Source organism: Dermochelys coriacea, chromosome 2 (genome assembly GCF_009764565.3).
Source record: "Dermochelys coriacea isolate rDerCor1 chromosome 2, rDerCor1.pri.v4, whole genome shotgun sequence".
Classification (NCBI taxonomy): domain Eukaryota; kingdom Metazoa; phylum Chordata; order Testudines; family Dermochelyidae; genus Dermochelys; species Dermochelys coriacea.
This window is the reverse complement of record NC_050069.1, coordinates 58,276,010-58,300,024: the sequence shown is the minus strand read 5'-3', so window position 1 is coordinate 58,300,024 and position 24,015 is coordinate 58,276,010. Positions and strand designations below refer to the sequence as shown.

The following is a 24,015-nucleotide window of genomic DNA, read 5'->3' as shown; positions in this document are numbered from 1 at the left end:
ACTCATCATCCCTCCAAAAAAAAAAAAAAAAAGCCTCTCTACTTCTGAATTTCCACTGTAGAGGGTAGGACTGGCTTACCCTGGAGGTACTTCATATTTGAGGAGAGGAAGAACGTGTGTGAAGTAAAATAAAAGTAGTAGTATCTTGTATTTCTCTACTACTGACTTAATTATGAAGCTTTGGGAATACCCTATTAAAGCCCACTTCTAGACAATGTGACTACGCAGGAATACTACAGAAAAATTCCCAGGCAAAATGACTTGAGATTTATGCACAGAATTTTTTTTTATTAACAGATCAGAGTAGGAAAGTCCACTGCTGGGCACCTGAAAGAGAAGACAAATTAACATTAACAATATTATTTGACTTAATTTCTATAATACCATCATGCAGAACTATCAGTTTATCACAGTTGATGTGACTTTATATATATTTTCAACCAGACTGAAAAGACCCTTAGGTGCTAACTATTTAATTTGACTTTACTAGAATCCTATGCTAGTCAAATAGCTCCAACCTCAATACCCAAGTCTCTTTATTCACAATAAAGCACTGTCTACCAACAGTAGCTTTAGAACATGTCTCCTAATATAACAACATTCATGTGACAAAAGGAAGAAGCAAGACTACATTGAATGAAGAGGAAAGCTAGTACTTAAGGCAGAACACTATGTCAAGTCATAGTCCCTGCTGTTAATGTTGATGCTAAACTTGCATAAAAATGCACTTCAATCCAACTCCACCTATGTTACTATTATGAGTCCTGGGTCTATACAAGGGAATTTTAAGCAAAAAAAGCTTAAAGCACTCAGCTGCATTGGGCATCCCATCACAAACACTGGTCAAGGTGAGACAATGCTGTCAACAATAAGAAATATTTAGAAAATCTCCCTAATGTCGACAAAGGGGCAGAGGAGAATAATCATACCCTCACAGGTATGTAAAATTGAAATTAATGTTCACCTTCAGGCATACTGCCCTTTAGAAGACGTTTGCTTACATGGGCATTAGCTCAGATGAACACTATTCCTTATTCAGCCAGGGAGCTTGTTTTCACTACATTACTAGCAGAAAATTCTCAGCCTCCTCACAAAGTTTTGTAATGAAAGAAAACTGAATAGTCTTTCCAAAGAGTTACTCATTGTTCATATATTTAAAGAGAATGTGTATAAACAACTACAGTAGATAGTAGTAAAGTAACTGGGATTCTCTGCAGGAAAGAAAACGCAAGGAATGGAAACAAAAGGGAAAAAAGTGTTTACAAGAGCTGTAGACCAATGGAAGTTGTCTATAGAAGTTTTTATAAATGCTTTGCTGATACCTGCAGCCCAAATATAACATGGCAAGGGCATAAGAACAAGGAAGTGTGATTAAAAGGAAATGAAAGTGCAATTTGTATTGACCTGTAGAACTAGTATAGAATGACTGAAACTGATCCCAGCTAGTGACAAGGAATGTTACTGAGGTGGAACACCAATCAAAATCATGACAAGCACCACTTCACTGAACTTGAGCCATCTGTATATGTGAACACAGAGGCAGCTTATCCAGATTCAGGGGAAGAAAGGAAAAAGTATGGCTTAAACTTCCTTCCTACACAAAGCTCCTGGGAAGCTTAGGCCACAATGATGTTCCATCATGCTGGGTAAATTTAAAAGGCAAAGATCATTGATGGGAGTGCAGACTGCATACTGATATAGGCTATAGAGCAATGTCTTGGGATAAAACTGAAAAAAACAGCAATTTATTTAGACAAGAGGGAACTGCCATCCAGTTTTCGGACATCTAACAAAGGCAGTTTTGCTCAATTTCGAATGATTGAAGATTTATTTACTAGCATTTTAGAAGTGTATTTTCATCACATTTGTTAAAATTTCCAGGAAAGACGTTAAAAGAACTGCGCTGTTAACCACCCAGAAAGTTATCCCATCAGAACCAAATAAAAAAAATTCTACAAAACTTAAGTGTGATCACTAGACTAACATAATAGTAATACAATGATTTTATCCCAATCTCCAAGTCTTATTCAGAAGAGCTCCCAAACATTTCAAAGAATGGTCTACTCCACCCTCTCCACCAGCCAACCATCTATTCCTGGAAATACTAATTGCTTACTTAGAAAATATTTAACATTTTAAATTGCCTACTTGCAGGTGGAGTAAGAAACCAGCACCATGTGACTAGCCAGCTACAGAACAAGCTCTTACAGAAACTTTTGATCCATAGAACTTAAAGCACACAGACAGCCAGCAAGCAGTAAGTAGGCCAATTTCAGAGCTCATCACAAAACACCTGTACTGCTATGAGTAGGTAGTTTCAGAGAAAGCAGCCCATTCACCCACAGGGAGGAAAACACTCCACATCTCCAGTCAACCCTAAGTGACAAATGCAGGGGTGGCAAACCTGAGCCCGAGAAGGGGCCAAAATTTACCAATATACATTGCCAAAGAGCCACACTAATACATCAGCAGCTTCCCCTTTTCCCCCATTCCCAGTGCCTCCCACCCACCAGCAGCCCCACTGATCAGCGCCTTTCCCATCCCTCCCCACACCTCCTGATCAGCTGTTTTGTGGCATGCAGGAGGCTCTGGGGGGGAGGGGCCAGGGCACAGCAGGCTCAGGGGAGGGGGTGGGAAAGGGTGGAGTGGGGGGCAGGGCCTGGGGCAGAGCCGGGGTTGAGCAGTGAGCTCTGCCATCAGCACATTGGAAAGTTGGCACCTGTAGCTCCAGCCACCCCTGGACTAATGGAAAGAGCAAAACAACCCAAAAATGGGGAAAAAAATCCAGTTTGGGTTAATTGAAACATTGTTTCAATGACTATTTGAATTGCTGACATTGGGAAGGTATCTTCACAGCCATAAAAGCTCACCTTTTAAAAATTAATGCCTTCTCTCCTACTTTAAGGACACAGAAAAGCATTTAGGTGTTCATAATCTCTAATGAGCAAGTAATCTGAAGGCTTTCTATTTTGTAGTGTAGTACAGTAAACTCAGTGATGTTGAGCATGTTTAATCTAATTTAGGTGCTTGGGTTTTTAAAAAGGGCAACTGCAGTAAATTGTCTTATTCTTCTGTATACTAATGCATAGGGCTCCGTGTCTGTCATGGAAGTCAAGAATGTTGTGACTTTTCGCGCACCCCTTCTCCCCCCAGATTTAGTCAGGGATATTTACAGTATAAGTCAGGTCACAGGCGGTGAATTTTTGTTTATTGCCCATGACCTGTCCATCACTTTTACTAAAAATACTCCTAACTAGGACCCTACCAAATTCACCATGAAAAATGTATCATGGACCATGAAATCTAGTCTCCCCCCATGAAATTTGTCAGCAGCACAGAAGTAAGGGTGGCAATACCATACCACGCCATCCTTACTTCTGCGCTGCTGCTGGTGGTGGCTCTGCCTTCAGAGCTGGGTTCCTGGCCAGCAGCCACCACTCTCCAGCTGCCCAGCTTTGAAGGCAGCATCAGCAGTTCAGAAGTACAGGTAGCAGTACTGCAACCTTCCCCCCCCCCCCGCCCCAATAACCTTGCGACCTCCCCACAACTCCTTTTTGGGTCAGGACTGCTACAATTATAACACAGTGAAATTTCAGATTTAAATACCTGAAATCATGAAACTTGCTATTTTTAAAATCCTACGACCATGAAATTGACCAAAATGGACCATGAATTTGGTAGGGCCCTAACTATGACTAAATCATAGCCTTACTAATGCATAATTTCTCTAAGGGAGTGAGGGTACATATTTCCTTTATTCTTCTTTAAAGCAGTGCTTTGTGATGCCCTATTGCTAAAATGGCCCAATAAGTCTTTGTATGCAGTCTATTCTGCTCTGTCAGTGCAGCACAAAACTCTTATCATAGCTCCAGTGCATCTCTATAGCTACCATTCAGACCGTAGACATGCAACAGAAGAAAACTGATAAGACCAGCTGCTATTTAGAACCCCATGGGCAACAGTTAGCTAATAAGAACCAAGTCCATTTCAGTCTGCTGCTGCTTAGGAAAGCTACAAACAGCAACAGAAGGTACTATAACTGAAGAGTTTGCCAGAGGAACAGAGAACTCTGAAAATGAAGAAGAGGGAGGGTGTGTTGAAGAAGCAGAAACCTTCTTATGCTCAGAGCAGGAAGAGCAGACTGAATGATGCACTCTTTTCTGCATACTATTTTAAAATTCTGCATATTTTATTTGTCAAAGTAACAATATAATCATGCCAATTTCAATTATTTTAGTAATTTATTTCAAAATACTTGTCAGCAAATATGTCTAACAATACAGACCAAAAAAGATTCAGGAAATGTTTTTTGACAAATAATATGCCTCGTAAGGAATCTAATACAGACCTTTGAGTAATAATTCATTTAAACTACAATACAGAAACGTACGTCGAGCACCCCTCAAAAGCAGTGCAAAGACTTTGGGAGGGCGGGGGGAGTCAGGGATAATGGAGGACCTGAGGGACAGGGAAGCAATTGCTGGGAAGGAGCCTGGGAGTGAACCAGGTGGGTTGCTGGATGTGGAGGGGAGAAGTATAGAACAGGGCTTTTTTTTGGGGTGGGGGGGGGAGGAATTGTTAGGGAGCCTCCCACCCTGGTTGACCTCTACCTTCTCCCGTTCAGTCAGGCACATCTTCTCCTGTCCCCCGGGGCCCTGGCTCAGTGCTGTTACCCTACTAGCTCCTAAGCCCAAACTCCAGTCTGTGCCCTCCATTAGCTTTTCTAAACCCCAGTCTGTGACCACCCCCAGCAGCCCCTATTCTGTCCATCCCATGCCTCCTCATCTGGGCCCCACTATGAGGAACGCTGCTTCTCCCCCTCCCTCTCTGCTGCCTTCTCTTCTGGTGCCACAGCAGCCCCTAATGGGCAAATGGTGTAACTGCAGCGCCCCCTCCAGCAGAATATATATTCTGTGGCAGAACAAAAATCTGTGGAGACATGAGTTCTGCGCATGTGTAGTGGTCAATTACCCTCAGAGCATAGGTATCAGCCTGTCACCAAAGGCTGATATGAAAGAGGTCCCAAGTACAGCCGAGTAGAAACAGTTTTCCCATCCAACAAAAATTATTCTGAACAATTTCCCATTCCAAATGGGGACACAGTCAATCTCAAATTTTCACAAACCCCAAATCCAAGAAGATTCCAGTTTAGGTCAACTGAAAGTTTCAGTAATTTTGAATTTGTTTTTTAAATTTCAAAACAGTCATTTTGAACCAGAAGCCCAGAATTTTTCAATTCAGATGTCATAATGAAGTGTTTTGACAATTTTGAAATTTTTAAAAATCTGAGCTGAAAACTTGACAGAATACATCCTTTCCCATTAACCAGTTCAGTTTTGCCAAACTGGCATGTTCCAACAAAAACCTTGTCAAAGTTCCTGATGAGCTCTAGTGCCAAGCACAGTCCACGAATAGCACCATTAGAAAACCCAACACATATGGGTTAATAAAATGCATCGTAGCATTGTCCATGGAGCACATTGGTGGGCCGACCTTTTTCTTATCAGCCTCTATAGGAATTTGGTAGTCCTCAGGCCCTGTGACCATTTCTATAATCCATACTAACTTTGCTCTATGGTTTCCTTTTGCCTGTTTTCTGAAATAGATTATTACTTTGGCTAATATAGGGAACAGAGATGTCATGTTAATACACACACTCAATTAAAAGTGTAGAAGTGCTTTTATAGTCCATACCCTGTCCCCTGCCATTTCTATAAGCACATCTGACTCTGCAAATTCAAAGAGACCACTTGTACCTAAATTAGTGGATACAAGAAAGAACCCTTGGGGCCAGATGAAGTTAATTGATGGCTAAGAGCAAAAGCAAGAAGCTTTCTGGGAACGACTACTACTTTTGATCCTTTAATGCCAGTAAGGGCAGTCAACATTTCCATTACAAATCCCAAGAATGGTTAAATATTTAAATTATTTGTTTAGCAAGTTAGTAGTAAGTTGTTGGGGAAAAATACATAGCAGTTATGATCAAGGTTCAAACAATTTCTGTACATGTTTTTTATAACCCTTGAAGATTTTAGCACTCAATAAGTTAATCATCAGATATTGGACAAACTAGTTCAATAAGGCTTCACACTCTAACAGTGTGATCGAAACAGATAATATACATCAACTACATACCCCCCTCAAAATCAAGCAACTTTGCCTTCCACATCCACTGGCTCACGTCCTTTACTGCATACTTAAAGTAAAAAAGATGGTAATTTTAAGGTACATTTGCCCTGTGACATTAAGTGTCTTACCATTAGTTCATTCTCCTTATGAGCCTGTTAATCTGATCTTCCCTGTTGCCAGCATCTCCACCTTCCACAAAGTGGATAGTTTTCTTTTTCATTCCACCTCGAGGAGAAGATAACTTGAAGGGCCACAGAAAGTTGTTCACCACTTTGAAGTTCTTGCCAACAGTATAGATCTCATGGACCACATCTTCCATGCAGATGATGCCATATTTCTCTGAAATCCAGGAAACAGTAATTATACAGGACTATCTGACTAAAACCCAAGGCCTGATTACCTACAAAACACTATCCACAATTAAAAATGTGTCTTGAGTGTTATGTTCATTAGTAACCAATGCTATCCTCAAGTTGTTTGCTTGAGATCAAGTCAATGTCCACAAATCAGCATGCTCTGCTTTAATGTTTCAAAACAAGTTGTGTACTATTTTTCCCCTCAAGGCTGTTTCTATTGCTAATCAAAAACAAATGGTTTGCTTCCCCCTTACATATGAAAAAAGAGAGCAAAACACTACAGAAAGCTTGTTTATATTATAATACTAAACCAGCAATGAAAGGGAAAAGAAAACCATGATAATCCAATGGAATTTTGGTAAACATTGTTTCATAGTGGCCTTTTAAGAAAAATTAAGTTAAATCAACACAGATTACACACTTGCACTTAACTGAAATTCATCTTTTTTTAAATCTCACATTAACTGTTGCAAGGATTTAGTGAACAATGCATCAATGGCATTGCTGTATTTAATGTAGTCTTTAAACATCAAGAGTTCAGATTTTCCAAGAGCATCTGGTAATACAACGCAGGAACTGAGTGTTTCGTGTTGTGCAAACCCAATTCTTAGCATTGTAATGTAAAGAATAATGGACTTTCAGATCTCAGCAAATTATAAAGGTAGAACATATACTGCTATTTTTAGTGAACCAGGTAAATAATGGTAAAGCAAACAAGAACAATTTGAATTGTTAACAGACAAACTATTTTGCCTTTAATTCCAGATGAATAGAGAGGGTGAGGTTTCACCAACATTCAGTAATATGGAATGTGGAAATTAACTTCCTGCACCATAATGTTAAACTAATATCCCAAAATCTTAAAATCTGATTAGATATAAGATATTGATTACTGGTCATAAATATAAAGGGAAGGGTAACAACCTTCCTGTATATAGTACTATAAAATCCCTCCTGGCCAGAGGCACAATATCCTTTTACTTGTAAAGGATTAAGCAGCTCAGGTAACCTGGCTGGCACCTGACCAAAAGGACCAATAAGGGGACAAGATACTTTCAAATGGGGGGAGGTGGGCTTTTGTCTGTCTGTTCTGTGTGCTTGCTGGAGAGAGATCAAGAAAGCAAGCAATCCAACTCCATTAGAATTAGTAAGTACTAGCAAGGAAATACATTAGTTTCCTTTTGTTTTGGCTTGTGATTTTCTGTGAAAGAGAGGAAGGTGTATTCCTGGTTTTTCTTTTTGTAACTTTAACCTTTTGCCTAGAGGGAAATTCTCTGTGTTTTGAATCTAACTGCCCTGTGAGATTATCTCCCATTCTAATTTCACAGAGGTGCTGCTTTTACCTTTTTTTCTTTTTAATAAAGTTCTGGTTTTTTTTAAGAATCTGATTTTTTTTTAGTGTCCTAAAAAAACCAAGGCTGGTCTGTGCTCATCTTGTTTATTCTCAAGCCTCCCCAGGAAAGGGGAGTGCAGGGTTTGAAGGGGATATTTTGGGGAATAGGAATTCCAAGTGGTCCTTTCCCTGATTCTTTGTTAAATCACTTGGTTGTGGCAGCGTACCCTCCAAGGGCAAAGAGTTCCTGCCTTGAGGAAGTTTTACCCTAAACGGGTAGAAATAAACTTAGGGGGTCTTTCATGCGGGTCCCCACATCTGTACCCTAGAGTTCAGAGTGGGGAGGAAACCCTGACAACTGCATATTTACTTAGGAAATTATTTCAAAACAGTTTAGAAATACCTGCCATTGTTTCAGTATTTCCACTCTTAGTGGTAATGATTTCTCAGATATTTTCATTCTTAAAAGGCTCCTGCTTGACCTATCAGTTTTTCCATTAGAAATCAATGCAAATCAATCTGAGAGACAAGGTTTATAGTTGAATACCCTAGTCAAATTATAAAAGTTAGTAAAACTTTAATTTACCTTACATTTTGAAAGTTTTGATTTCTAATAGGAAAAGCTAATACTTTCATTCCTGCTTTGCATCAAGTTGCCAAGACAGTGATTTATTGTCATATTAAAGCCTATTTTTAGTGATAGAGGTAGTGTTCAGAATTTTTAAGCTCATATTTTTAGCTAAATCAGATAATCTTAAACCAAAGTCATTGCTAAAAAATTAAGTTGTATTTACCAAGACACCGCTGAATTAGAGAATTGTCAGTCAGAGCAATGCGCTGCCTGTTGATCTTGCCGTAACCACGCTTGTAGATCAGTTCATGCACAGACTTCAGATTGGGGTAACTGAAATACAGAAGTGAGATAGAAGTGATTGGGATTCTCGTTCAATAATGCCAAAAAATGAAGTTCTATATTAAATTATTTGAGTTTAGTATGAGGACAACGCACATACCAGCCGTTTTTCCTCTAATTTTTCTCACTTGTGTGGAATAAATTTTGTTATGAGCACACATCACCTCCATATTGGTGCATATATCAAATTCATGTGGCAGGGTGGGGCCAAGGGATTTGGAGTGTGGGAGGGGACTCAGGGCTGGGACAGAGGGTTGGAGTGCAGTGGGGCTACCTGGGGCTACGGTGGGTAGAGAGGACTCCCCTCCCCTACCCCCTCCCAGCTCTCTCTCCCCGCAGCAGCACCTGGGCCGGATGGGAGAGGTGCCTCTTCCCCAGCCATGGCAGGTCCAGGGTGCCCATCCCCTGGCCATGGTAAGTTCACGACCGGGCTGGGTCAGGGAGCCTGTCCTGCCACTGTTGCAGGTCCAGGGCTGGGCGCCGCAGTAGGTCCAGGGTTTGGAGAGAGCTCTCTCTTGTTGCTGCAGCCCTGAGCACCAGCAAGATGCTCAATAGGCAGCTGTGCAGCCACGCAGCTTAGAGGGACCTTAGCATGCCAAGGGTAACAACCCAGTGCAACACAATGGATGCAAAATGCTTCATGTTGCACCAATGGGAATTCATGACAGAGAGTCAGACCAGGTCTTGTGTTTACTTTTTATGCTACTTATTTCAGTGTTGAGCAATACATCCTGTATTTTGCTTTTCAAATTCACTTGATAAAGTTAAATTGAAAACTTCACTTACCCCCATGCAATGTAGGGTTCAACAATCCGCAGCATGTTAATTGAAGCCTTGTTGAGTTTTACAAATGTGCCATTGAAAATCTGACGCAGGCGAAGGAGCTGCAATACCTTACGGACCTTTGGGCTAACTCCATTGATACTACAAAGTACATAAGTGATATGCTTAGATTTATATTTGTCTGTAATAATAATCAATTAATTTGATCTACATGGCTATGTGGCTTTGATTCAGTAATCAGCTATATGCTTACCAATGATTCAAAGTAACAATTGTACTGAACTGTATTATGTTTTACCATCTTTATTTTATACTCTGAAATTTTCATTCAAAGCAGATCTACTTTTAATCTAGTGTCTCTCCTCAACAAGCTAACAAGGGCTCAGTCTGACCTACTCTTGAGCAAAAGCAAAGCCGGCAGGTGATACTCTTGATTCACAATTCAGTGCCCCCACCAGAAAACAACCGGGGATATAGTTCACCTTCAATGAGAACCAGGCACACCCTTCTTTAAACAGCCTTCTTCCTGGATTACTAGTTAATTTCTCTCTCCTAGTACACCTTTAAACAAGCTGTTCTGAAACGTGGAGAGAGAGATTTCTATGATGCCTCATTAATAATGGTCTGCAGACTTATTCATATTATCCAGTTTATGTTATAAAAGTAAATAATACTAATTTTTGCAATGTAAATGAGAATAATTCACTCTCCATGCACAGTTGCTACTTTGCCTCTTTACTGACAATGCCAAAACATGGGCTTTGATCCGAACACATTTGTGGGTTTGTGGTTAGGAACTAGACTGACTCAATGAGTCCTCTGCTAGTACTATCAATCCACACCTACCTGTGTCCTACTCGTGGAAGGGTTTTATTACAAATGATATGAACTTTTAAATACTCTAGTGCTGCTGTATCAAATACGGGGAGGCCAAATTTTCCCCACAGCTCTTAACAAAATGAATCTATTCCCCATGAATTTTAACCATAGTCCAAAATGGTAAATATCTTACCCTCTGATCCTGATCACAAAGGCCAGTTTTGGTTCAGCAGGTACATAGTAATTGCCAGCTTTGCGTGCCATTCGGGCCATACGAATCTCACGTCTATACATTTGCCTGTACTCCTTGTGATAGGCCTGAGCTCTTGTATAGATGAGTTTTCTTTGCGCTTTACGAAGCTGAAATTAGGGATAAAATGTCATCCAAAAGTACACCATGTTCATAATCATGTTTACTTACAACAGCTCAATTATATCATTCCAAGTGATTAATAAGCTTTACAAAATGTGTATAATAGATACACAACACCATCCTAACACATGAAAGCAGAAAAAAAATCAACTTCAGCTTTAAAGTACTGTAGCATCTCCTGTGCATACAACAATTTATTGCAACACTTTGGACACTAGTGGACACTATGCAACACTTTGGACACTACACTATTTAGAGTAATACTAGTGATATTTTGGACAATTTAAAAAGGCCTTTAATAAATATGTCATAGTGCACCAATACACAATTTCTTACTGAATAGGCTATCTTCCTGCCATATACCAATGAACATTAAACTCTGAACTTCAAATCATAATACGGCCTCTAAGATTACTCTCTCATAAATTACTGTTCTTTCTGAAGGGTATTGTGTTTTGCGTCACTTAAAGTACTCAGACTGCGTGTTCTGTTTTTGATCAATAATCCGTGAATGAATTGTAAAATACCCTGCAAAATGTCAGTGATTAACAAAACAGCTGTCTATATATCAGATTTAAGATCTACTAAAATTCTATCTCTATCACTATGTATTAGAGTTGCCTTTACTGTATAAACAAACAATTCAAACAAATAAGTTTATTAAAATATTTACCTTCTTTTGAACCACTAGCCTCTTCAGACGCTTGGCTTTTATATCAGCAAAAGCCTTTCGCTTTTTCAAAAGGCTTTCTGGAACAGATGGCACCTTCTTTCCTCTAAATTATTAAAAAACAACAAGACTTGAGGGTCTATTTATAATTTTCACATGACAAAGAATGAAAGGTGTATCTTCAAATTTAGTTTAACTAAGAATTATTATAAGCAGCTTTGAGATCATAAACCACACATGGAAACAAAAATGCCGGCCTCAGTGTCCTGAACCAGTTTACAATTACATTCTGCCTCCCTGTATCTTACTCAGGCCTGAACTCCTGCGTAGCATTATAGTGTGTACTTATAGTCTCTTTCATCCACAGATAAGGAAACTAGTATTGTTGTATGTAGCTAAATAGCTACATCTCACCACAAAATAACTGCCCTTTATTGCTACTTCTAGATATTTATAAAGCAACCACTTATCTGAATACTTACAAATTAAAAGCAACAAGCAATTTGAAAGATGATCATCCAACACTTTCCTTTTAGACACCATTTGGGAGTGTAAAATTTTTTGTTCTTTCATTCTACTTAAAAACCATCATTCTGGCTTAAAATTGAGGCAAATTCTCTCAAAAAACGGATCTTTTAGCTCTGAATACAAGTCAGTCCAGGGACAGTCCAAGAACTGCTGACAAACTGCTGCAGTGGTGGCTGTAGCGATCCCTGGCTATAGCTTGAATACCAATTAAATTTCATAATGATACTTCATTATGAAGGAAGTCTAAGGTCACAATCACTGACGCTTGTAATTCAACTTCTAAGTTTTGTGGGAGTTTGTCTGAAAGACCTTCTAGGAAGTCACTTTATAATGTTAGAAGAGCAACATCAGTTTGTAATGCATCGTCCATTTAGAGCTAAACCGTGCCCTTGGATGCAGGGGCACAACTCCCACTAGCTCCATGCATCTAAAGGCAGCACCTGGCCCTAAACAATGCTTCATACAGCACATTAAGAGGGCAAGAAAGGAGAGGAGTGACTGCTGCGTTACCTATGGGACACGAGACTGTACACGCTGTTGCCCCATCCCATCATGATGGTTCCTGAACAGCGACATGTCTCCCCCAGCAACCCCAGCCCCGCTCCCAGATACCCTTCCTCCTCCAACACCAGGGCCCTACGCAGTCAGGCGGCCGCATCCCTCGGACTCCGCCGCACCCAAGAGACTCTCCATCAAGTCCTGCGCACACCTGGCGCGGAGAACCAACCCCCGCTGCCGCCCCAAGCCCAGGCCGCCCCGGCCACACGCAGGTCTGGGTCGCCGGGGAGGAGCTGAGGTGGGTCAATACGAGCGGCAGCGGAGAGGCAGAGCCCCGGCGGTCGAGCTCGGGGAGCCGGCCGGGGGAAGAGGCCACCACGCCGCGGATGGAAGCGGATTTTCCTGGCAAAGAAGCGGCACTTACTCTACGCCCGCCATGATCCCCACCGGAAAAGAGGGCGCGCGCATGCGCATCATACACTTAAAGAATCGGGTCCGGGAAGGGGCTAACGCCAAAAGCCCTGGGTTTTGCTGTCTAACGCGGTGCCTGAATACAATTTAGGAATAGGGAGCTGACTACGTGAGTGCCTGAGCTGTACCGGTGGCCAAGTTGAAGGGGCTCAGAGCTGGATGGGAATGTAGGGGCGGAAAGCGGAGGGTAGATGTCTCATTGAAACACACAGTAAGCTTTTACAGACCCAGAGGAAGAGGCTATAAACACTTCCCTCTTAAAACATCACTAAAGCCGCTCCAGCTTCGCTATAGCTTCAGCATGCTGAGCTGGGTGCAATCCACAGTCCCAACAGTGTTCAGGCCCAGAGGTGTAATTAAAAATGTAATCACTATTGTTATTACATTAAATAGTTCATTTCCATAGCGTGACTGATTCACTTCAGCTCCGAGAGATGTTCTATGGGGCTAAATCCTGAGCCTGAGTGTTAATATTGACTTTAATAGGATCAGGGTTATTATTTATTTTTATTATTTGCCGAGTACTGACACGACACATATATCAACACAATTTACGCCACGGAAGAGGTTGAAAATCTCAAAAAGTTGATACAGAAAGAAACTTGCTTATTACTGTTAAAATCTAACAATGTTCTGTTTATTTGTGGCCTTAACTAGTTTTAATCATGCATTAAATGGATAATCTTGTTAATTTTATTTTGGGTCTCACCTAATGGTGAGAAAAAGGGACTGGAAATTGAGCAAAGACCCAGTCTCGCACACACTTATGCACAAGTTTAACTTCATTCATGTGAATTGTCCCACGGACTTCAATGTGACTTTAAGTCTTTGCAGCTTTAGGTCCCAAGTTTCTTAGGTTCCATTCCCATCTCTGCAGCCAGCTGATTCATTGTGCAATTTGAAAAGTCATTTAAGGCTTCGCTGCCATAAACAGATGAACTTCAATGGAGTTGCATCCACTTGACTAAAATAGTCTGTTCATCTAAGTATTTTTACAGATGGCCACCCACTGTGCTCTAGGGCCCCAATCCTGCAAATGCTTACATAGGGACAAAACTTTACTCCAGTTTTCTCATTGACTTCAGTGGAACTGCTTTTGGAGTAGAGTTACACACATGCAGAGCAGTCCTATAGAAAACAATGGAACTGAATGTGTAGCGAGGGTTAAGCAGTTTGTCCCAGAATAATTAACAGTGTTACTATCTATTATTTTAATTTATTTGTTTTACAGCATCCAAAAGTATGCTAGGTGTTAGATACTCTTATTGTAAAATGTTGAATTAATAATAATACATTGGCATTTGAACAACAGCTATGTTAGTATTATAGATGTAAAAACAAATGGTAATACTAATTTATACTAGTACAGCACCTTACACTCATGAATCTTATTAAAACTACAGTAAATAACAGGGGAATTAAAAAGAAAAGGAGTACTTGTGGCACCTTAGAGACTAACAAATTTATTAGAGCATAAGCTTTCGTGAGCTACAGCTCACTTCATCGGATGCATTGCTCACGAAAGCTTATGCTCTAATAAATTTGTTAGTCTCTAAGGTGCCACAAGTCCTCCTTTTCTTTTTGCGAATACAGACTAACACGGCGGCTACTCTGAAACCTGTCATTATGCAGGGGAATTAAAAATACATTCACAAGCAAATGTTCAATTAAATTGTTATATTAGAATAACTATTGTCCTATAGCAAGAATTTGACTATCAATAATATGCTGAACTTTTTTCTCTGTCGAACACTACGAACTGGTCCGTACGTCAGTTTACACATCACCCTCAAACAGTGGGCTCGCCCGAGAAGCAATGTGGCCGGTGGTAACTACAAGTCCCATCATACCAAGTTCCACTTTGGCCACGGCTCCGGGACGGGTTGAAAGGCTGTAGGCCGCATTGCATGCTGGGACATGCAGTCCCTGAAGTCGCCGGACTCAAGATGGCGCACTACACTCTGGGACCTGTAGGCCAAGGGGGCCGCCTTGCATTCTGGGACATGTAGTCCCTTCCCGTTCCCTCCTCTAGCTGGACGATTTGGAGGACAGTTTCTAACCCAACCGCGAGGTCCCCGCCGTGGAGAGATGTGTCTTGTGCCGCCTGGCAGCAAGTGGGACCGGAAGGCCCGCTGAGCGGCGGGGGCCGGGGGGAGAGATGTGAGTGGCTGGGGCTTGGGCACGTAGCGCTGTGCGAGGCGCCGCGTGTGTCTCCGGCAGCGGCGGAGAGCGGCTCTGGGCTGGCCGCGCGGTGGTGGTGGGACCGCTGGGGAGTGGGGGCGGGGCCTGGCGTGCGGGGGCGGATCCCACCGACGCCCCGTGACGGCGGTGGCTGGGCCCGGTGTGGGAGGAGATGGGGTGGGGAGCGCACGGAGCGGACCTGGCGGTGAGGAAGGGGTGGGGCCGTGCTGGCGGGTGCTGTGGAGGCGGAAATGGGCTGAGGGAAGATCTGGGAATGCAGAGTGGGCTGGGCTGGGGGAGGGCCTGGGGACGGGGAGGGGACCCGTTTCCCAGCCGTGGGTATATAGCGCGCGGAGCGTGGAGATGCTCCCTTCCAACCCGTGGCGGGGTGCAGAGCGCCGGAGGAGGGAGCTAGGCAGGGGCGCAGGAGAGGGAAACCCGGCGCCTCGTTCCCTGGCGGAGCGCGGGAGGTGGCCCCTCACCCTGCGCTAGTGCTAGCTTCTCCTCCGCCCGTGCTAGCGGCAGCGAGCCCCGGCTGTCGGCAAACTTAGGGCGGCTCGATTGGGGGGCTGAACTTGCTGGCCGGCGTTCGGCCAGGAGCTGCCGCCCTGGGGGAAGGAAATCGGGTAGCGCAGAGGGCGCTTGTTCCTCTTTAAAGTCTCCCTGCCCTCGGCCCTGTAGCCAGCGCTGCAGGCACAGCGGCTCCCGAGCCGCCAGAGGAGGCGGCGAGCTCCGCGGTTCCCAGGCAGTAGCAGCCCCAGGTGCCTGCAGGCGGTGTGGCGCCTGGGCAGTGCGTGGTGTTGGGGGTAGGGGGTGCCTACGCTGCTGCCTCCCTCCTCTGGCTGCTGCGGGGAAGCGTTGCGCCGCCCCTTGCTCTGTAGGCTGAGCGGACTGTGCCGCGGTTGCCGGTGGCCCTTAAGTTCATTGCGCTCCGCACGGCTTTGCTCCGCTCTCTGGAGAGCGGCTTGCGGGACCCTTTGGCGCACAGAGCAGGCAGGTTCCCCTGTACCAGGGCACCGGAGACGCCCCTTCCCGCGGTAGGCAGCGGGGACTGGAGCTGCGCCCTTGGGGGACAGCGCTGCAAGCATGAACATCCTGCTGGAGTTCTTCGTAGTCACTTTCAAAGTGCTCTGGGCGTTCGTGCTGGCTGCGGCCAAGTGGCTGGTGAGGCCCAAGGAGAAGAGTGTGGCGGGGCAGGTGTGCCTCATCACTGGGGCAGGCAGCGGCCTGGGCCGCCTCTTCGCCCTGGAGTTTGCCCGGCGCCGGGCGCTGCTGGTGCTGTGGGACATCAATACTCAGAGCAACGAGGAGACGGCAGGCATGGTGCGCCACATCTACCGTGAGATCGCCGAGGAGGCGGCTGCCGCTGCCCAGCAAGGTAACCGCGCTGCCCACCTCAGGGTGGATACGCTGGGTCCATATGCTAATGTATTTTGTGATCCTAACATAGATCTAATACATGTTGCATCTCCCCCGCCTCCCCCTCTTTTTTTTTTTTTTTTCTTTTTTCCTCCCCGCCATAAATGTAGGGACTACAGGAACAACCCGGTGCCTGAGATCGGGGACAGTGTGGCTCTGGGATAGCGGACTCTTACTGGGTTAGCCTCCCATGAGGCAGTGGTCCTACCTTCCTGCCAGTCTGTCTGTTGGGGGGCAGAAGGTTGGTGCTACACCTCATGGTGCTCAGCCAGGGGTGAGGAGCATAGGTGCTGGAACTAGGTGTGCTGGGCATGCTGCCACAGCCCCTGGCTTGAAGTGGTTTCCATCATAGACAGGGTTTACAGTTTGGTTCAATGGCTCTCAGTGCCCACATAAAAAATTGTTTCAGCACCCCTAGTGAGGAGGAAGTACCCAGTTTATAATGTGTGGGGAGTATTTCATGGGAGGGGGCGTTTCTGGAGATGGCTTCTGCGGGGCTCTAGTATTGCCATGCTATTATTTTTGTACAGCTTCATCCTAACTTCCCATAAAACGATCTTTCACCTGCTTCTGGAAGGGTCGCTAAATGACGTGCTTACAAGAAAGTCACTTGCATTATCACAGTGGTAGTCCTCCTGCCAGGAAAGGAAAAATGGTAGTTAGAGCTGAACATCCAGAGGGGGTATTTCTGGGATTCTTTAGTACTTGTGACTATTTCCTCACCACACTGCCTGATGGTGACCAGGGAATTGGTTTGTGACTTAAACGAGGTTGGATTTTTCATTTTCCTACAAACCCAGCTGTAAGCAAGGATTTCATCCCACACCTGCAATCACTCATATCTGACCACCCAGGAAGGAGTGGGGTTTGTGTGCTTGTATTCCTTGCTAGGAAGAGAGTTTCATGAGTGGAAGAGCACAGACCATTTTCATCAATATAACCTTTGATTCAGATAGCTGGAGCCTCAAATTTACCTTTTTCAGACAGGAACAGTAAATATAGTGTTTGTTTACTGTGATGATGCCAAAGTAAATAGAACTCTTAAAGTGTAATGGAGGAGTGTTTACTCTCTTTCTGCTTTGTGACTTTTTACCTAAATGTTGAAGTCTAATTGAGAATGTAACCTTTCTATTCTGGATTCCTTAGCAGCTGGAGATGGTGAAGAAGAGGTGCTGCCCCACTGCAGCTTGCAGGTTTATACATATACCTGTGATGTGAGCAAGAGAGAGAATGTCTACATGACAGCTGAGAGGGTTCGCCAAGAGGTTGGAGAGGTTTCAGTCCTGGTTAACAATGCTGGTGTGGTCTCTGGGCACCATCTCCTAGAGTGTCCTGATGAGCTTATTGAAAGGACCATGATGGTTAACTGCCATGCACACTTCTGGGTAACTATACATTTGTTTATGCTTCACTTTTGTTCAATTTATTTGGGGAAGGGTGTTCTGTCCCTTAGTTTTGTATATGACTTTGCACTTATACATACAATCTACCACTCTTTTGGATTAATACCCAATAGGGTTGGAGAGTGGCAAGGGGAGAAGAAATAGTTTTTGTTCCAACTATTTAATTGTAAAATCAATGTTTTACATGACTTTCAGTATAACATTTTCTGTATGAACAACTTCTGAATAATCTTGTATGCTGCTTTCAGTTAATACTTTTTGTAGCCTTGTACTGGCATTTTAGCAACTTTAAGATAACATTTGATGCTATAGTATTGATTCACCGATTTCTCAAAAGATACTTAAATATTTCTTAAAAGCCCTGTCTGATATGTAGCTAAAGTTGGCTGTAAGGGAAACTGTAACTTCTGAAGACTTGGCAGGGAGGAGAAGAGAACCTCGAAGGAAAATCGAGCTAGAAAGTCTTTATCAGAAATCTTGCATATTTGTAATTATAATTCGTTCTCCAGAGTAAACCATTAGTAGTAAAATAGAGCTACATGGATTCTTGTGTGATGTTGTTTTAGTATCTGAAGAATGCTAAATGAAAAACTTAAGCTACATATTCATGTTATCATTGAATTTTGATGCTCTTTCTTTTGGGGGGAGGGGGTACTCATTTCAACAGAGTTATATAAACTAGAATGTTAAAGCCGGGCATGATGCACACTGGGCCTGCATTAGCTGTCAGACTAAGTCCATGGCATTAGAACTGTCCTTTGGTCCCTCAAATAAGGTTATGAAATATACTTCCAAAACAGTTAAAGAATTAAGCAATCTGAAATCTACTTCAGCAGATGCCTGGTAAACTATTCCTGCATGTGTAATATTAAAATCTTGTGAAATATATGGTGTACAGAAACTTCACATGCCTCTTTACTGTAACTTTTTAACATAGGAGTTAAATGCTGTTTCATAACCCTAAAGGAGCCCCTTCACATCAACACTGGGAAACACTTAATGGCAGAGCAGTCTAACTTTTTCCCAAGTATTGTAGAACTTGTCTATAAAGCATATTTAAACTTCAATGCACATCAGCTACTGTGTTGGGAGACTTAACTCTGAAAATATGCATTTAAAGGAAACTTGAAAAGTTTAAAAATATCTTTTGAACTCCAACAAGATCCAAAAGCTCTGTACGGTCCACTGATAAAATGCAGGTTTCAGAGTAGCAGCCATGTTGGTCTGTATTCGCAAAAAGAGAAGGAGTACTTGTGGCACCTTAGAGACTAACAAATTTATTTGAGCATAAGCTTTGGTGAGCTACAGCTCACTTCATTGGATGTATGCAGTGATTGCATCCGATGAAGTGAGCTGTAGCTCACGAAAGCTTATGCTCAAATAAATTTGTTAGTCTCTAAGGTGCCACAAGTACTCACTGCATTTTATCAAAAAGAAAAGAAGTCCAACTGATGCTTACAAAAGCAGGGATATCCACTAGCTTTAATGAGAGTTCTTGTGGTGCTTTTAAGATGTGGTTTAAATACAGAATTTAGACTTCTTGGAAACTCAGTTATGACTTCACTGTACATTAAAACATGGGAGGTTCCTAGATTCTCCAGCTGTTCTTCCCTCAGGCATGTAAATCAAGATACTTAATTACAGCATTGTTTCAGAGAACTTGTTTTAAGGCACCCATTTTATATTTGCTGAGTTCCTAACTGCTATAGGAAAACCAAGTTAGACTTGAGCAATTTTTGTGATATTTTTCCATTTAAAAGGAAACTTCTTCCAAACTTTGAATCTGTCAAACTTTTTCTATTGGAATGCTTGTTTTACATTGCATTAGCCTAAAGTCTAAAGCTACTGCAAGATCAGTGCTGGGGGTCTCCTGAACTTGGATTCACTAACATTTTTAAGGAGCTGTCAACACCGTCTTCATTTAACTGAAGACCTGCTTGTATATACTCCTTCTCTAGATCAAGAGATCAGCCCGTGTCCTACGTTTTTGGCTTTTTTTGGGAGGTGAGGTGAGGGGAAGCTTGGCAGTTTTTGGCGTTGGCAGAGCTGTTCTCCTCCCTCTCCAGGTTGCACAAAAGGCTGGTTTGACCAAAAGTGGGTGGACTTTTTTTATTTTTATATTTTATTTTATTTTTTTAAACTAACTCATAAGATACCATCTGAAACAGCCAGATCTGGAGCCAGATTTTTTTTTTTTTTTTGGTGTAAGTTAATGCTGACTTTAACTAGGACAGTGTGTCTAGATGTATGAAATCAGACTTTTCCATGTCAGCTAAATTGCTGGTACAGCTGCGAAACCTAGTACTCCAGAGCATTTGACTTATGACTGTCTTTGGAGGGTGTTTAGTCCCGAAGACCCATGAGTGGATTACAATAAAACACATTCCTTGTCATGTGACTTAAAAATATTGAAATAATATTATAAAAGGAAAATTCTTCCCACTTCCTAAAACAGCACTCTGAAGTTTCAATGCACCTGTGTATGAATAACTGAAAAATATGACTTTGGCATTATCCTTCTGAAATTAGTGAAATGGGCACACTTTTTTGCTGAAAACTGCAAGTAAATTGAACAAATGAAAGCTTTCTAATTTTGTATTAGCAGCTATTTACTTTTTCCAGCATGTGGGGAGTGAAAGGCATGTCATATATCTGCTGTTGTGAGCCAGCTAGACTGTACCATGTCAGACTGGCAATGCCTAAAGCTTTGGTGGCATGCCTCAGCCAAAAGATACCTTTCATTTCACTGACATGCATGATTTGATTAGTACTTTCTATGGGAGTTTTATATAGCATGTGTCACCACTGCATCTAACTATTGCAATCTTTACTGAATAAAATTATCAATGTGTACGTGTAATTCAGTTTTTAGATAACAAGAACGCTTCCGATATTGAAAATTGTTAAGGGGCACTAAGTATGCTGCTTTATGAACAAAGCTTGTACTACTTGTAGCCCACAGGTGTATAAAACTGCAGCACGTTAATGTAATGTCTCTTCTCCTTACACCCTCTTACAGTAGTTATGATTTACTTAGTCATCCCTGTTGTTCAGTTCCAGGAATTTACTCTTAAATTCCGCCTAGACTTTTTCTCTCCCCATGATGATGGCTAGAACTTCGGTTTGATGATAAACTTCAGATCACAATGCAAGACTTATCTGTTTGGTTAGCCTTCTCTAACTGATGACTGGATCATTCCTATTACTTGATTATTTGTTTTACAATAAAGACCAATACTTGATGAGACACCCAAGTGCCTAAGCAATGAGGCATTGTGTATAAACAACAAAAGAAATTGCACTAAATAGGAATCTTTCTTATTTGTGGTATATCTTTGGTTAAATATTGTCCCATATTATCCATCTTGGAACAGTCTTTCAGATTCTTTTTCCAGTACATATATGATTAAGATTATGCTATTTCCACATCAGTAGACATTTGGTGTCTACTAGGAGCTTTTTTTAGGTCTTGTTGCTAGAATGAAAACTTTTGAACAAATGTTCTAATATAACAAAATACTGGAATCTGAAGACTTGCAGGTCTGTGGCACAAATCTTTAAGATCCAAATCTGAGGGAGATCAGTCTGGTAGTAATTCTGCTGTTTTTCTGACATCTATGGATTTTTTCCCAAAACTTTCAGCTTAAACTTACCTCTTCTAAAAGAATAGCATCTTGCCCATCACAGTAAAATCAGCTTTCTCTTTGACTAACCAAAAGGGGGAAGCAAAAGCATTTAACTCCAGTTCTGGAGTATTCTCCAGAATTTTTATACAGGGTCCTACCTTGGAAAGACTTTCACACATGCTTAACTATGTGCTATGAGTACTCTGTGTGTAAGCGTGTATATAAGTCTTTGTGGAATTGGAGCCTAAATCTTTGACGGACTTATTTATATTGATATATTAAGCAGGTAAGAGAACCTACTGTCTGAAAAGTTCTCATTAATTATCTCCTTCCTAAGCAGGGAATTCTTCTCTGTGAAATGCCTAAAGCCTGTGATGTTAAATGTTTTGTTCAGGAAATTAAAAGCCAGCCAGTACAAACTGCATAATGTAGTGTTTAATAAATCTAATGCATACTCATGCAGTTGCTCTACTATCTATAGTGCTTTCCAAAGGCTTGTGATCCAGGTGTGTCTTGTAGTACTGAAACTGTTACACCAGTCTTGTTCAATCTTCAGAAAATTTTAGTACTGTTCAATAATGCCCATATTTTGGGTATAGAGCTTGCTTTTTTCTTGTAACTGTTCAGGTTGAGACCTAAGCTAAATTTTCTCATTGAAATAATCATGTACAAATGTGCCATATTTCAACTGACCTTTATATAAATGTATATATTTGCTCTGTATAAATGTGCATATATATATATATATATATATATATATTTAAATATGCAGGTCTACAGATATTTCTGGCTTAATGTTTTGAGGGCTATGTGCATAGTGACTTGTGGCAGATAACTTTTTTTTTTTAATTTCTTTAGTATTTTTACTATGTATGTTTACCTTTAAATGCACATGCTAGTCAGTCAAGATGCTAAATAGCTGTTCTACTTGTGTTCAAAATGATAAATATAGGTAGTCTTAATAGTGCATTTACAGCTCCTAATAACTAACTTTGTCCTCAGAAGTACAAGACTGCAGAAGGGACACTTACTTAAAAGTATTTGCCTGCTTTTAACAGTGAACCAAGTCAAGTTCTGCTCCAAATGTGTGAGGGAAGAAGTATGGTCCGACCTGGCTTCTATCACGATTGACTTTTTTCTCCCCTTTCCCCCACCTTAGAGTCAGTTGATTAAGGAGTTGACATCTGGGCAAAATACCCTGTCCCTAGACATTTCCTAACTGGCTAGATTGCTTACATGATGGAGTACTGAGTGAACAGTTGTCTTGGTTCTTGACTTTGCTAAATATATTAGTGCTTCTATAATAACACAAAAAATGTTTCTCTGCAATACAGTAGATGTTAGTTTGGAATGCACCCTTTACAATAGGAAAAGTATCCCGTGTCCTAGGCAAATGGCTTGCCCTGTCATGAAAAAGCAAACTCTAATAATCTGATTAGGCCCAAAGGACATCAACAGGCTTATAGAAATTCTGGTTCTCATGGAAATGTCATCTGAATAGTTCATTGGAGGGATCCATAACAATGTGACAACTTCTTGAGACTGCAACCTTCATGTTAGGTGGAGAGGACTATGTGAGTGACCCATATGGGTGCATTCAACATGTTCCGTGGTTCAGTTGTGTCTGTCCTTGGTAATAAGCATATAACTGATTTGCCAACAATACTGTTTAGTAACTTAATTAATTATGGGTCATCTTTGCCCTCAGAGATTATTATCTTAAGCTTTTCTATAGCGTCAGCTGCGACAGTATCCTACTACAGTATTTGAGTGATGGCCAGGTAAATTGCATTACTGTTAACTATGGTGAATTGTGGTGGCTGAGTAGTTAAGGTGCTGGGCTAAAATCCTGAAGGTCATGGGTTTGAGTCTCACTCAATCTCACACTGAACAGCCACCACCAGTTCACCATGCTGCAAAACGAGTACTTGATCCATTGGGCTGGGGTAGCTAAAGGCAGTTGAACATGATGCTTGCCACATCGCTCCCTTATGTACCAGTGGTTATGAAACTGGTGTCCCTTAACTGCATCAACTCAGTGAGCCATTGGCTATGGGGAACTCTGACTTTGACTAACCGGTGCTCTTTCAAATCTAATGTTTGTCTTGTCACTAACCCAATCTCTCAAAAGGAAATCTGGATTCTAGCAAAGATAGTTGAAAGGATTATGTATTTGCAAGTGTTCCTTTGTTCTTTCTGGTCCTTTTGTTGGATAAAGTCTTGGAATACTGCAAACTACAGTTATATAGGACATAGATACCCTTCTGCCAGGTGCTGATGGCAGCAAAAAGGGGTGGGTTCAGGTTTCTAGGCTGGGGTTTCCTTAAATGCTTAATTAACACCAGCTTGAACCTCCCCCAGAAACCTGGGAATCTATATACACCATACTAGGTGCCCCTAGTGGGCAATTCTTCCCCACTCACAAGCACTGAGTTCAGGAGTTATAGCAAAGAGAACTTTGTTGTGTGTTGGGGGGAGAGACAACAGAAAGAATTGGTCTTAACAGTAGTCCC

General features: G+C 42.0%; 2 protein-coding genes across 4 annotated transcripts in view; one reads left to right on the top strand and one right to left on the bottom strand.

Moving 5' to 3' along the window:
* Nucleotides 1-261: 261 nt before the first annotated feature.
* Nucleotides 262-14,672, bottom strand: RPL7 (ribosomal protein L7). Of its 2 annotated transcripts, none has more exons than XM_043507712.1 (7): nt 14,644-14,672; nt 11,380-11,482; nt 10,527-10,693; nt 9,518-9,655; nt 8,613-8,722; nt 6,258-6,468; nt 262-327 (listed from the first exon to the last, which is right to left on the bottom strand). In XM_043507712.1, exons 1-6 carry the CDS (start codon nt 14,655-14,657, stop codon nt 6,260-6,262), a joined length of 741 nt encoding a protein of 246 aa, XP_043363647.1. In that variant the 5' UTR covers nt 14,658-14,672; the 3' UTR covers nt 262-327; nt 6,258-6,259. The 2 variants fall into 2 exon arrangements, with proteins under 2 accessions (XP_043363647.1, XP_038244891.1); XM_038388963.2 differs by lacking the exon at nt 14,644-14,672 and adding an exon at nt 12,827-12,966.
* A 532-nt stretch (nt 14,673-15,204) lies between these two features.
* RDH10 (retinol dehydrogenase 10) overlaps nt 15,205-24,015 on the top strand; it is a 38,818-nt gene continuing 30,007 nt past the window's right edge. The window contains exons 1-2 of one of the 2 annotated variants that reach the window (XM_038388960.2): nt 15,205-16,432; nt 17,620-17,858. In XM_038388960.2, the coding sequence (XP_038244888.1) occupies nt 16,141-16,432; nt 17,620-17,858 (531 nt within the window). In that variant the 5' untranslated portion in view covers nt 15,205-16,140. The remainder of the gene's footprint in view (nt 16,433-17,619; nt 17,859-24,015) is intronic. The other variant, XM_038388961.1, reaches the window with a different exon arrangement.

Excerpts from the sequence above, each read along its gene's own strand:
- RPL7 (XM_038388963.2), bottom strand. The coding sequence starts at position 12,879 with ATGATGCGCATGCGCGCGCCCTCTTTTCCGGTGGGGATCATGGCGGGC. Across the intron at positions 10,694-11,379 it reads GGCTAGTGGTTCAAAAGAAG|CTTCGTAAAGCGCAAAGAAA; the intron begins GTAAATATTTTA and ends CCCTAATTTCAG. Across the intron at positions 8,723-9,517 it reads GAACCCTACATTGCATGGGG|TTACCCCAATCTGAAGTCTG; the intron begins GTAAGTGAAGTT and ends TCTGTATTTCAG.